General features: G+C 47.5%; 1 protein-coding gene across 1 annotated transcript; it reads left to right on the forward strand.

The window, feature by feature from the left end:
- Positions 1–3,941: 3,941 nt before the first annotated feature.
- LOC123048489 (2-alkenal reductase (NADP(+)-dependent)-like) lies at positions 3,942–5,662 on the forward strand. Its single transcript, XM_044471582.1, has 5 exons — positions 3,942–4,244; positions 4,385–4,562; positions 4,757–4,923; positions 5,104–5,186; positions 5,284–5,662. Exons 1-5 carry the CDS (start codon positions 4,011–4,013, stop codon positions 5,660–5,662), a joined length of 1,041 nt encoding a protein of 346 aa, XP_044327517.1. The 5' UTR covers positions 3,942–4,010.
- The last annotated feature ends 8,432 nt before the right edge of the window (positions 5,663–14,094 follow it).

Raw genomic sequence — 14,094 nt, forward strand, 5'->3', positions numbered from 1 at the left:
GTACTCCTCAATTAGTGATTTCGGTCAAATAAGGATCGCTGAGAGAGGGGCACGCGAGAGTGTGTTGTTGGTGGGTGCTGCTGCGTGAGCTTCCGCCACCCAACGGTTCTTGAAGGCCTATGTGATATTTATAATTATTTTAGTGAAAAGTTATTGAAGGTCTATTTGGTGGAGGGGATTTTAGGGAAGCTTTCACGACTGGCTGTCGTGTAGTTTTCTGTGGTGGTTTTCATCGGGTTTTGTTGTGGGTTTTTGTGTTTGTTTAAAAAAAATACTTTGCTTTGTTTCATTGTTGGTCTTCTGTGTTTCTTTATCAGGTTTCTTTTTTTGCTTTTCTTCTTCAAATACATGTCCACTTTTTTCAATATATGTTACATTTTTCATATACATGTGTAGAATGTTTTTGATATATGTTGAATATTTTTATAATACATGATTAATGGGTTTTTAAAAATATTTTTGCTATATGTTGAACATTTAATATCAATAAATACCAGAAAAATCTAATACACATTGAACAATTTTTCAATATTATGTGGACATTTTTTTTCTAAATGTCAAGAACATATTTTTAAAATATAAAGAAGTGAATTTTTAATATTACATGATTATTTTAATACATAGTATAAACCTTTTTTTTAAGAAAGCCACAAACATTTTTTGGAACATATGAACATTATGTAAATGTCACGTAAGATTTATGGGAAATGATTCTGATCAGCCGACCGATCTAGCGCGAGGCATCCGCCACCTCGCGTGGCCTGCTTGACCATGTAAGTCTCTCTCCCTCAACCTTTTTAATACAACGATGTTGTTGCAGAATGATGGCGGTGAACGATGACTGCGCAAGTGTGCGGGCGCGGCCAAAGTTGTGTTGCGGTTTTTGCAACATGCATCTTGTTTGCAGAAAATTAGATGCGGCGGAGATGTTGTTGTAATTTTTGCAATAAGGGTCTTGTTGCAGAAAATCAGAGAAGAAGAGGTTACGCAACATGGGTCTTGTTACAAGAAATTAGAGAATAGAAAGTTTTGCAACAAGAGTCTTGTTGCAAAAAATTCGACAAGAGAAGATTTTGCAACAAAGGCTTTGTTGCAGGAGAAATGAATACGGACAGCTCGTATCACGAATTGGACGGCTCGCGAGGCGTCCACCGGCCGACGCGTAGTACTTTCTCGCCCCAAATTTTATTGAATGGTATGAAATATTTTTTGAAATGTGATGATTTTCTTTGGATATACTTGAACATATTTTTGAATCATACAAAACATTTTCTCTAAGTGAACTTTATTTACGTTATATAAATATTCTTATGAAATGTCGCAAACATTTTGTTGAAACACGAGAACATTTTTAAAATTTCATGAACGTTCTTTTTTCAATGTTATCAACGTTTTCTAAATGTTGTGCAAACAAGATTTTTACACTAATCAATATTTTTTTTAATGTGGGATGAACAGTTTTCACTAAAATAATTATAAATATCAATTTTTTGGAAACACAAACAATTTTTTAAAAATAAAAGAAAATGAACTTACGTTGGTAGCAACTAACGGGTTGGCCTAGTAGTTCATCGCACAGCGGCGAGGGGATGCTCGCTCTCGCTGCAGGCGAGCTATAGACGCGCACTTAATTAGATAGAAAGAAGTTGACACACCTACAAGAGGCACTAACGAAACCACGCTGTAGAAGAAGCGACCAAAACACAAACCCACAACCTAAACATGGACAAGCAATCAAAGGTTCTTGGCACATGTGACTGGCCACCCGTGGCCTAGGCAAAGTAGTAGCACCCCAACCAAGAACAACAATGACCATCAAGGCATCAACAACCAACAAGCATGGAAGTATATCACATGAATAGAAGGAACTTGCAAAATCTGAGAGCAACGGCCATGATCGCAAAAACGCAAGCCCACCGGCATGACAGACATCACCAACTCAAGGGACCCCAAATTGCACGAGCATGAGAGCCATGAAAGAGACGACCACAACCATGCACCGAGGATAGCACCATCGCAGGAGGAAGACAACCATGAATAGCCCAGCAAGCATATGCACCACTCGCCACTGAGCCAGCCGCCACCAATCTAACCAAAGAAGATCTATAGAAGAGAGATCAGCCCGACGGTAGGGGCGGAGAACAGGGCTGGTAGGAGCGTCGTACCCGCTAGGAAATGACCAAACAAAAACAATCAGAAATGAGCAACCTCACATAGCAACACAAGGATGATTGGATGAAGGTGACAAATCAAGATACAAGGGATGGTTGAGCACCAGATCTGGCAACGAGGCACGCAAATCCATCCTAAGACCGACGATGGAGGATGGTGCACGACGTCGAGTTGAGGTCGTGATCCCATAACGACTGAGGAGGAGTGGGCATGCGGAGGCCCTGATCATGCAATGTGAAGCACATATCCGGTTGAGAACGTCCTAGGGACGGACAAAAGAGGAGGTGTCGGACGCACCACCACGATGGTTGGAGCCTCGCGGCACCACCGGCGTTGTGGGGAGGGGGGTGTGAGAGGTATCGTTTGGAGATGGAAGACAACCCCACCGCCGCTATCAGCCGCACGGGCCTTGCCCTGCGGCAACGGCAAGAGGTGTGGGAGGCGCTAGTGTCTAGTGTTTGCGGTGGACCGTTTTCCACAAGGCCATACTTTCAAATTGCTAATTTTTATACTTTGGGTCAAAGGCGTTTTTAAATTAGATAATGGTGTTACAAATACACGTTTAAGACTAGAATATACTCTTGTACGCAATACTCAAAAGGTGCGTGCATAGTCTGCAAATTTGCATTTTCGCTTTAGAGCTTGTGGTGTGCTAATCTCATGAGTTGGTTGAACGCATACAAGTTAAATGGCTGCCTAAGTTGTATATATGATGGCCCTTCTGCATGACAAAGTCAGGTAGGTTCACCAAGGTTGTATGACCGTTCCAGCCATAGTAGTCACCATAGTAGTATAAATGGTAGGCACTTCACTGGTTCAACCCATCCTATATGAGATTTTATTGAGAACTATGAAGTTGATGCATGTATTTCCGTTGCATAGCATACTCCAATAGAGTATGCATGAGATATTGGAGTATAACAAAATACAACTTCTGTTAGGAAATTGCGTTGTAAGTTGATCGAGGGAGTCTGTATTGGTTATAACGGGATTCTTGTCTGAGAGTGTTTTGACCACAAATAAGGCTGATCCCGATGTGAAGTCTGTTGGCGTATCCTTGACCCAGAGCATACCAGCCGACGAGTTATTTCTATCGGTAAGCGCAGATACAAAGCAGGACCAAGTTTGTGGATCGTTTATTGCCGGGCGAACGGAGAATCATGACTGTGTGGAAGAGGCAGAACAGCAGGCGGACCGAGAACCTTATCGAATGTGTACAGAGGCGCCATGTTCTTGACCTTGGATGCGACAGTACAGAGTATGTGTACAACGCTTCCACGTGTTCTTGGTGGTAAGCCGAGGACCTGTTCTTCGCCGTGTGCCTTGACTCCAACGGCTTAAAGCGCTACAAGCCGAGAAGCCGTTAAAATAACTCGGCTTACCGAGAAACAAAAGACAAAATATGGTTTTCCTATAGTGGAAGTCGCCTATCTCCGTTGCCAAAAGACAGTTATCAGGTACGGACATGTGTCTCCTCTCATGCCATCCCTGGTATAGCCGGTGGAGGATCTTGTTTTTGCTACTATGCACATCCAAGTCCACAACCATAAGGGTGGCCCCGCGTCTCATAGACAAAGATCTTATTCGAATATCTAGTTTAATTAATTCACGCAAGTCGACAGAGCAAGAATCTTGCATTTCTTCTGTTGATGATGCCGCGGCGGAGAGGACGAGGGGTGGTCTGCCGATAGTTTTATCTGCAGGCCGGCCGGCCGCTCCCACCACCCGCTCGATCTCCATCCGCCACGCACGAAACATACCCTCCCGAAGGCGTTAGATATCCGAGAAAATCACCAGTTCATCGGTGCGTTGTGTACGTCCAAGAAAGAAAGGAAACAATGGCGGCGGCGGCGGAGGTGAGCAACAGGAGCGTGATCCTGAAGCGGCATGTGACGGGGTTCCCCACCGAGGACGACATGGAGCTCGTCACGGCGACGGTGCGCCTGGCCGTCCCGCCCGGGTCGGCGGCGGTGATGGTGAAGAACCTGTACCTCTCCTGCGATCCCTACATGCGCAGCCGGATGACCAACCACAAGGAGCCCAGCTACGTCCCGGACTACGTCCCCGGGGAGGTACCGTGTATGTTTTGGCTGTAATATAATCAGCAGTGTTCTGCAGATGGATGGACATGGATTCAGCAGCCTCTCTTTTTTCAGAAAATTTTCCCCGCCGAAACCCTTGACAATTTGGTGCCTCCTTTGAATCTTGCCAGGTTATACCTACTTTCAGCGTGAGCAAGGTGGTAGAATCCGGGCACCCGGATTACAAGGCCGGTGATCTCGTGTGGGGAATGACAGCATGTGAAGAATACACATTGATCACTAGTCCGGAGTCAATTTTCAAGATCAACCATCCCAAATTACCGCTGTCGTGCTACTTAGGTGTTCTCGGTGAGTTCACTATATATTACTTGTCTGGTTGTTTGTTACTACAAGACCACTTGCTATAATCAACCAAATAAGGCAACCTTGATTCACTAAGCACTGAAACCTAGTTCATCATGCATTCATGATAGAATATGTAAACTAGTGTAGTATACCATGTCATGTTCAGGTATTCATAATGCATTTTTTTCATAATTCAGGCATGCCAGGCCTTACTGCATATGCTGGATTTTTCGATGTGTCCAAGCCAAAAAAGGGCGACTATGTGTTTATCTCGGCAGCATCAGGCGCCGTCGGACAACTTGTCGGACAGCTTGCCAAGATCACAGGTTGTTATGTAGTTGGCAGTGCCGGTTCTGATGAGAAGGTATGTAGATGCTCTTTTTCTCTTCTCCTCCGGCCGTGCCTTCCCCATACGATGGATGGTTTTGTTCATACTGATTTTGCCTCACTGCCTTTAGCAATTTCACTGATCCCCAAATATCAATGCCTTTCATAACATAACTAATACACCATTTCTCATGGGATAAATTTGCCTTCTCTTCAGGTCAACCTCTTGAAAACAAAGTTTGGATTCGACGATGCATTCAACTACAAGAAGGAACAGGACCTCAACGCCGCACTAAAGAGGTTAATTGCAAGCCCCTTTCGGTGCTATACCACTATGTTCCACACTTTGGGCCGATTAACCAAGAGTAATTGGTGTCATGATGCTTTGCTCTATCAGGTGCTTCCCGGAGGGCATTGACATCTACTTCGACAATGTGGGTGGTGCGATATTAGACGCTGCGCTACTCAACATGAGGCTGCACGGGCGGGTGGCCATGTGCGGGTTGATTTCGCAGTACAACCTGGAGCTGCATGAGGGCGTGCGCAACCTTGCCTGCGTCGTTACCAAGCGCGTCCGCATAGAGGGGTTCATCGTGACGGAGCACTTCGGCACCTACCGCAAGTTCGAAGAGGAGATGGTGAGTCACCTCAAGGAAGGGAACATCACCTACGTGGAGGACGTCGCCGAGGGGATCGAGAACATGCCGGCAGCTCTTGTCGGGCTCTTCTACGGGCGCAACATCGGAAAACAGCTGGTGGCTGTTGCAAGGGATTGACATGACATGCCAGAGGCCCGGCAAGCATCAACAAGTACCGATCTACGTTCCTAGATCAGAATTCAGATAGGTTCCTAGTTTTGTTTGCTGGATCCAGAACACCTTGCGCTAGTGTTTAGTGGAAGTTGGAGCAAAATAGGGTGCTACTTTGGTGAAGCATAGAATTTCCATGCTAATAACTGGAACCGTTGCACACTCTGACCTCAGGGCGCACTTCATGATATATGTCCATCTACCTGTCTGCACTCTGCAGAACTCATCTAAACTTCAAGGAACTTTTCTCATCCAGAGATTTAAGATCATAAAGGAACCCATTGACTAGGGCACACGGTTACTTAAATGTGTACAGTATATTGCAACCTGAATAGTTTCGCTTCTACAAGCTGCAGCTTCCTCAGGTTGCGTGCTTCAAACCTTTGGTTTACAGTAAATTCTCTAGATGATTTTAATTACTATATATATAATGATAATTTATCTGTGATATACCATCGGCATGCAAATTAAACTATGGCAGTACGACAAACAACAGCCAAGGAATCATTTATTAGGGCATCTTCGTTGGTTGTAAGATAGTTGTTCGTAGACTTTGCCACATAGGAATTTTGATGATGTGTCATACAATAAATGAGGAAAGAGAGGAAGGTTGTATGTATATGAACCAACATCCCTCACACAAGCTTCAATGTAGAATGAGAGAGCACCTTATTTATTATCTCACATCCTATTGAACAAACTAGATACAATCTATTGAACTTGTTGTATGTTAAGGTGTTAGTTGATGACATGTCATATTTTACCAACAAGCTAACATACAAACTGTTGAAGATGTCCTTATCGGAGCTCACCCGCACATTTTCTTTTATAGTTAATGCTAGCACGCAGTCAATGCAGCACAACATGTAGTAGCAGCAGTTCGTAAAAAGAACAGTAGCAAGAACATCGATTCCCAGAAATTCCTCATCTCACGGCCCATTAGATGCCCCTTCTCTTGTCCACACATCGCTATTCCTGCACATCACTCAGCGTTGCTCCGCCTCCATCTTCCTCCTTCTGCTACCTCAACACCCAGCTCTGCTCCTACTCTTCCTTAGCTCCCTCCTACCAACGCCCGGTCGTTCTCCACTCCCAGCCATGACGGCCACCCGAGCTCCAGCCGCACCAACACGAGATGACGAAGCTGCTGCCCGGTGCTCCGTATACCTCCGCTCGTGATTTGATCTCCTATATATGACTCCCTCTGTAAAAAGAATATAAAAGCGTTCAGATCACTAAACGCTCTTATATTTCTTTACGGAGAGAGTACTGCACAACGACACCAGCCTGTACTCCCTTCCCCTCCCCGACATCCAAGCAACTGCTGCATTCTCCTTCATCCAGCCTTGACCGTGGCGCCCGGATCGAGCACGGATGCACGTGCCGACTTCCTGATCTGGTATGGATGCGCGCGGTAGCTCCTCCCTCCCCTGATCTTTCCTAGCGAGCTCACATCTCCACCCGGTCCGTACCAGGAGACACCGCGCTGGATGTTGTAGCCGCGGAGGTCGTCGATTGGGCGAAGGACGCCCAGTGGGAGGTGACCCGAGGCGAGGTGGAGTCAGCGAGGCGGTGGGGGTTGGGCCAAAAATCTCTATTCTATGTTCTCCATAAACAGCAATAGGGCACACAGAACTGATTATCTCTTCCTCATGTCCTGTAGTGGCGAGATTCGGGATCGATGGGTCCGACGTTGTGAGCCCGTGTAGGCCAGATCCTGACGGCGGCTAGCCAAGGTTGCCTACGGGCGCCGGGAGGAAAGACATCCCTATTGTCTAAAGAAGATGAAGCTAGCTTCGGGGGCTCCGACTCTGATTCACCACCAAGCTAGAACTCCCCATTGAGGCGCTGGTGGTCCAAGTGGCGCGGAGAGACTCCAGGGGCAGGCTCGTGTGGCCGTCGTTTGCGGGAGAGCCGTCGGCGTCCTCCACCCGTATCCCTGCTGGGTTCTTCTCTTCCTCTGCGACGACGCCCGACCATGCCTCGGCATGACGACGACAGATTTTCGATTGACGGGATTGTTTTTCTAGATCGACGCCATCCAAATCGGAGAAGCATGGCACTTGAGCAAGAGGGTGGAGATTGAGAAGGCTGCGGGTGGCGCCGGAGAAGATTAGGAGCGGATGTGGGGGGGGGGGGGGGGGGGGGGATAGTGCGATGGATGGCAAGAGAAGAGGACCAGCGGCCGGCGACGGCGCCATACTGTTTAGATCGAGGGGAGCACGTCTCCTCAATTCCACTTTATAAAGGACTGCGGGTTAAATATACCAAATGATAGGGTGTTTTCTGCAGAAATGAAAAGTTTTCTCATATACTCACTTAAAGTATGACTGCGAGTTGAATACTAAAAAACATAGGGGCTTTTTTTGCAAAATTGATGATGATGCATGACCAGAAGCGTTAGCCGCTTTATTATTAGAGAGAGATAGAGATAAATGTATTTTATTTGAAGAGTGCACATATCACCATATATACTTTTCTATGCACACTTACATCTCCATGCATAAGCCATAGTTAAGGCCGTATGAATGTTACTGCTATTCTTGATGGAACAGTAGCTGTTCATGATACTGCATTTGCAACTCTCCAAGAAATCAATGTGAACGAAGCCTAAAGGGCAAATACATACCACACCACATAATCTGGACTAAAATCAAATGCAACTTTGGGCAGATCAATTTAGTTTCGGCAACAACAATAAAAACTAGAGAATTAGTCCCTCTCAGGACACACACAGGAAAAAACAGAGATAAAGAATGACGCACAAATTGGAAGTGTTCATGTTAAGCAAAGATTGCATTCTCTAACACATAACAGACGATTTTCTCACACGATACATAACAAAACTCTTCCCATCCGAGTCATCCAATTCATCCAAACACTTCCTATCCAATGATTTGTCAGACCTCAATTGCTAAAATGTCTAGTTCATTGTAGAATTATGGGTGTATCATAATGTCACCCGAATTAAAATGTGGTTCAACGTGTCACCGTGTCACTAATACATTGTTCAAACTAGAATAAACTCTTATGTATACAATACATGCACTACTGGAATTAGCTTATTTGCCGTCCGCCATCTCTTTGCCGTCCGCTGGCGGACGGCAAAGAACGTCTTTGCCGTCAGCCACACGAAAACGGACGGCAAAGAAGTGGCTGATGGCAAAGAAGGTGTTTGCCATCAGCCAACTTTTTGCCGTCCGCTGGCTGACGGCAAAGAAACTATGCCATCCGCTAGCGGACGGCAAAGAGGTTGGTGGGTCCAGTTATTGTGTAACCAACCCAAGCCCACCAGCCCCACCTCTTTGCCGTCCGTTGGCGGACGGCAAAGAATGTTTGCCGACCGTTGCCGGACGGCATAGAGGCGGGTACGTTAACGGCCGTCCCGCCCCCGTCCTCTGTCTCTTCTCTCCACTCTGTCTCGCTCTCGTTCCCTCCCCACCCACAACCACGCCGCTGCCGCCGACCCCGTCTGCCGTAGCCGGCCGCCCCGCCGCCACGCACCCCTCCCCTGTGGCGCCCCGACCTCCACCGCACCCTCGCCGCCTCTTCCACATCGCCCCGCCCACACCAGCCCGTGCCGCCGCCGCCGACCCCGTCCGGCGTAGCCGGCCTCCCCGCCGCCCCGCACCCCTCCCCAACCTCCATCGCGGCCCCGCCGCTCCTTCCACGTCGGCCAGCCGCGCCGCGGCCGTCCAGGCCCCGTACCGCCGCGCCCGTCCCCGCCCCCGACCCCCGACCAACCGCCGCTGCCGCTGCAGCCGCGGGTCGACCGCCCCCCGAGGAGCGCCGCCCATCGCTGCCCCTCCCCTCCCCATCGCTGCGCCGCCTCGCTGCCGCCCCGTCGCCGCCCCCTCCCCGACCCGTCGCCGCCCCCCACGGTGAGCCCCTGCCGCCCCCCTGTGTCCTATTTTCTTTTCTGTTTTTTTGTTTTTCTTTTCTGTTTAGATAAGGTTTTTTAGTTTAAGTTTTTTCAGTTTAGAATTAATTAGTTTAGGTTATTTAGTTTAATTAGTTTAGGTTTAATTAGTTTAAGTAGTTTAGTTTTAATTAGTTTAGGTTTTTAGTTTAGGTTTAGGTTATATAGTTAGCTAGATTAGATTAATTAGATTGGATTATATTAGACTAGTGTTAGGTTTTAGTTAAATAGTCATAATTAAAGGAAGTGAAAAAAGATGAAAAAAGAAGACGAAAAGTAGAATAAGTAGAAGGGGGAAGAAGAAGAAGAAGAAGAAGAGGAGGAGGAGGAGGAGGAGGAGGAGAAAGAAGAAGAAGAAGAAGAAGAAGAAGAAGAAGAAGAAGTAGAAGACGGGGGATGAGAAGAAGTAGAAGAATGAGAAGAAGTAGAAGTAGTAGAAGAATGAGAAGACCCCCTGACCCCCCCAACCCCGACACCACACCCCGACACCCGACCCCGACTCCACCCCGACACCCGACCCCCTAACCCCCTGACCCCGACACGACACCCCGACCCCCCGACCCCGAAACAGCACCCCGACCCCGACACGGCACCCCGACACCGACACGACACCCCGACCCCCGACACGACACCCCCGACACCCCGACCCCGACCCGACCCGACCCGACCCCGACCCCGACACCCCGACCCCGAGCCTGACCCGACACCCCGACCCCGACACCGACACGGCACCCCGACCCCGACCCGGCACCCCGACCCGACACCCCGACCCCGAGACCCCGACCCCGACACGGCACCCCGACACCGACACGACACCCCGACCCCCGACACCTCCCGAAAAGGTGTTCTTTGGCCTTCCAGAGGCCGACGGGGTCATATATTTGTGAATTATTAGTTAGGTCATATATTTTTCGATTTTGTTATGAAAAACATCATATATAATTGTGTTGATCGGGTAGTTTTAAATGTGCAGTTGTTTCATCGCTGCGAGGTTTGGTGTTCGACGACCTCGCCGTGCGTTTGACGAGCTCTGCCCCTTCGTTCGTGGGTGAGCACAAATGACATGTCCTCCTCCCCCATTAATTATTTGATCTATTCCGATGAAACTTGATAGCTAGCTATATATGTGTCTTGAATCATCAGTATGCGTAACCAATATGTGTCTCCCGTTCGAAAGCGTCATAGTTATAAATATGCATGCATTTGCATATTTATAACCTTGATTCTTTCGAATTGTCCAACGCTATCCATGGACAGCCCGAGTATGTTTAGATTGGGTTCGTTTTCCCATATGCTTTGCTCCGGATCCGACGCATAAATTTCGTCAGTGCCTCCCCTGTTGTTCTCCGGGTACACATCCTCTCTGTTTATTGCAGAGACGTGTATCAGGAGAACAGCGGGGAGGTGCTGCCGAAATTTTGCGTAGGATCCGGAGCATAGCATGGGAAAATGAACCCAATCTAAACATACTCGGGTGGGATTAGGACCTATCATTACCTATTAGAGTGTAGGTTGCATGGACGTAATAAAATTGACAAAGTAGATCAACTGATGAATATATACATGGTGAATTATATATATATATATATTTGTTGTGTGTCTAGTAGCTCTGAAAGTCAAGATGAGTGATCGTGCGTGGATGTACACCGGTCACACTGGTCAGAACAAATGGAGCACTGAATGGTTCACAAAAACCAAGGGGTTTGTGCGAGCCGCATTTGCAAATGGCCAGAGGAAAACCTGGTGCCCCTGTTTACGGTGCGGCAATTGGGAAAAGAGGACAGAGGCTGAAATGGGCAAACACCTGCAGAAGAGTGGTTTTACGCCCGATTATACGGTGTGGACATTTCATGGTGAGTCTGCCCAACGTGACCGAGCTGAGGTGGATCGTCGTCGCACCGACGAGCATGGTACCGGGATGGAAAACATGGTGCAAGACTTCGATGATGCTCGGGATTCGGACGAGGAGATGGAGGAATCTGCAAAGGCCTTCAATGAAATGTTGGAGTCTTCAAAACGTCCGCTCCATGAGCACACTGAGCTTTGTCAGTTGGATGCCATCTCACAAGTAATGGCTCTGAAGGCTCAGTTCAACTTGGGCAGAGAATGCTACGATGCAATGATGACAGTATTTGGACGCTTTCTACCCAAAGGCCATGTAATGCCTGCAAACCTGTACCAGTCGGACAAAATCCTCCGTGCACTGAAGATGCCCTATGATAAGATACATGCCTGTGAGAAAGGATGTGTCTTGTTTAGGCTTGACTATGCGGACTTGAACTATTGTCCCATTTGCAAGTCTTCCAGGTATGTTGTGGTAGACAACGGTATGGGTGAGAAGACACAGACCAAAATCCCCGTTAGTGTTCTTCGGTATATGCCAATCGTACCAAGACTTCAACGTCTTTTCATGGTCGAAGAGACGGCCAGACAGATGACATGGCACAAAACGGGCAAAAGAACCGAACTAGATGCAGATGGGAATCTGATGATTGTACACACATCGGATGGTGTTGCGTGGAAAAAGTTTGATGAATTACATGGTGACAAAGCGGCAGATCCGAGGCATCCTCGAGTCGGCATCAGCACGGATGGGTTCAGTGTGTTTGGTATGACGGCAGCCCAATACAGTTGTTGGCCCGTATTTGTCTTTCCACTCAATCTCCCCCCCCGGACAGATTATGCAAAGAAAGAACATTTTCCTGACGTTGATAATTCCAGGGCCCAACTATCCGGGGAAAAATATGAATGTGTACATGCAACCGCTTAAGGACGAATTGCAAGAAGCCTGGGATAATGGGTTCAAGACATACGACGCCTATAGCAAACGGAACTTCATAATGCGTGTCTGGTACATGTACTCGACGCATGACTTGCCGGCGTATGCGCTATTCGTTGGCTGGTGTGTGCATGGAAGGTTCCCGTGCCCCACATGCAAGGGAGCTCTTGAGTTTCGTTGGCTTCAGGCCGGTCGCAAGTTTTCTTGCTTCGACATGCATAGACAGTTCCTGAATCCTCGCCATAAGTTCAGGAAAGACAAGAAGAACTTCATCAGAGGTAGAGTTGTCAAAAACTCTGCACCACCTGCATTGACAGGCCAACAGACCCTGGATCAGTTAAACGCTCTCGAGCCAGATCCAGAGCGTCCAGGGTACTTCAAGGGGTATAATTCTAAGCACGCCTGGACTCACAAAACATGCTTATGGGATCTGCCTTACTTCAAAGACCTCCTTTGCCCACACAACATCGACGTGATGCACACTGAGAAGAATATCGCCGAGGCACTTTTTGGTACATTGTTTGGCATAGATGGGAAGTCAAAGGATAATACTAAGGCTAGAGTCGATCTGGAGGCGCTATGTGATAGGCCGTTACAAAACATGAAAGAACCGAAAGGAAAGCAGAACTGGACGAAGCCAAAGGCATGGTTCAATCTTGGAAGGCCAGCTATGAGGGAAATTATCTTGTGGGTGAAAATGCAGTTGATGTTCCCCGATGGGTATGCAGCGAATCTACAGAGGGGAGCCAGTCTTGATAAATTGAAGATATTTGGTCTCAAGAGTCATGATTGGCACATATGGATTGAGCGGGTAATGCCGGTGATGTTGCGTGGCTTCATCCCTGAGGATGAATGGCTAGTACTGGCAGAACTCAGCTATTTCTTCCGTGTTCTTTGTGCGAAAGAACTATCGCCTGGCGTGCTAGAAGAAATGGAAGAGTTGGCGCCGGAGTTGATCTGCAAGTTAGAGAAGATCTTTCCACCGGGCTTCTTTAATCCAATGCAACATTTGATTTTGCATCTCCCGACCGAGGCAAGATTGGGGGGGCCCGTGCAAAATCGTTGGTGCTACCCAACTGAGAGGATGCAGAAGACGCTTCGACAAAAATGTAAAAATAAACGTAGAATTGAAGCATCGATGGCTGAGGCATTCATCACTGAGGAGGCGGCAAACTTCGTGACAGCACACTACGAAGCCAAAAATCGTCATTTGCATAATCCGAAGCCTCGGTACAATGCTGACGACCCTAAAAAGGGTGGATCCAACCTCAGCCTATTCAAAGGGAATCTCGCACCAGCCAGTGTTTCAAATCCAGTATCTTTGGATAACGAACAATGGCGGACCATTTCGTTGTATATCTTCAACAACCTGATAGAAGTGCGGCCGTACATCGAGTAAGTTCTCGGTACATAGTTTCGCAACTTCTATTTCCTTTGAACTGCTCTTATTCCTGGATATTTCATACAGTCGATACGTCGCCTTATTCTCGTATGGAGCGGTGATCCAAAAGGATTCTGTCGAAGAGTATGAGCTTCTCGCAAAGCAAGGAGGCGGCTATCCCGGTTTCATCTCTTGGTTCAAACAAACGGTAATTTCTATTAGACTTGTAGGCTAATTTGTAGGCGGCTATCCCGGTTTCATTCGCTAATTTGTGCGTAATGCAACAATCCTTTCATATTAAACTTGTAGGCTAATTCAGA

The sequence above is a fragment of the Triticum aestivum genome, chromosome 2D (assembly GCF_018294505.1).
Source record: "Triticum aestivum cultivar Chinese Spring chromosome 2D, IWGSC CS RefSeq v2.1, whole genome shotgun sequence".
Taxonomy (NCBI): Eukaryota; Viridiplantae; Streptophyta; class Magnoliopsida; order Poales; family Poaceae; genus Triticum; species Triticum aestivum.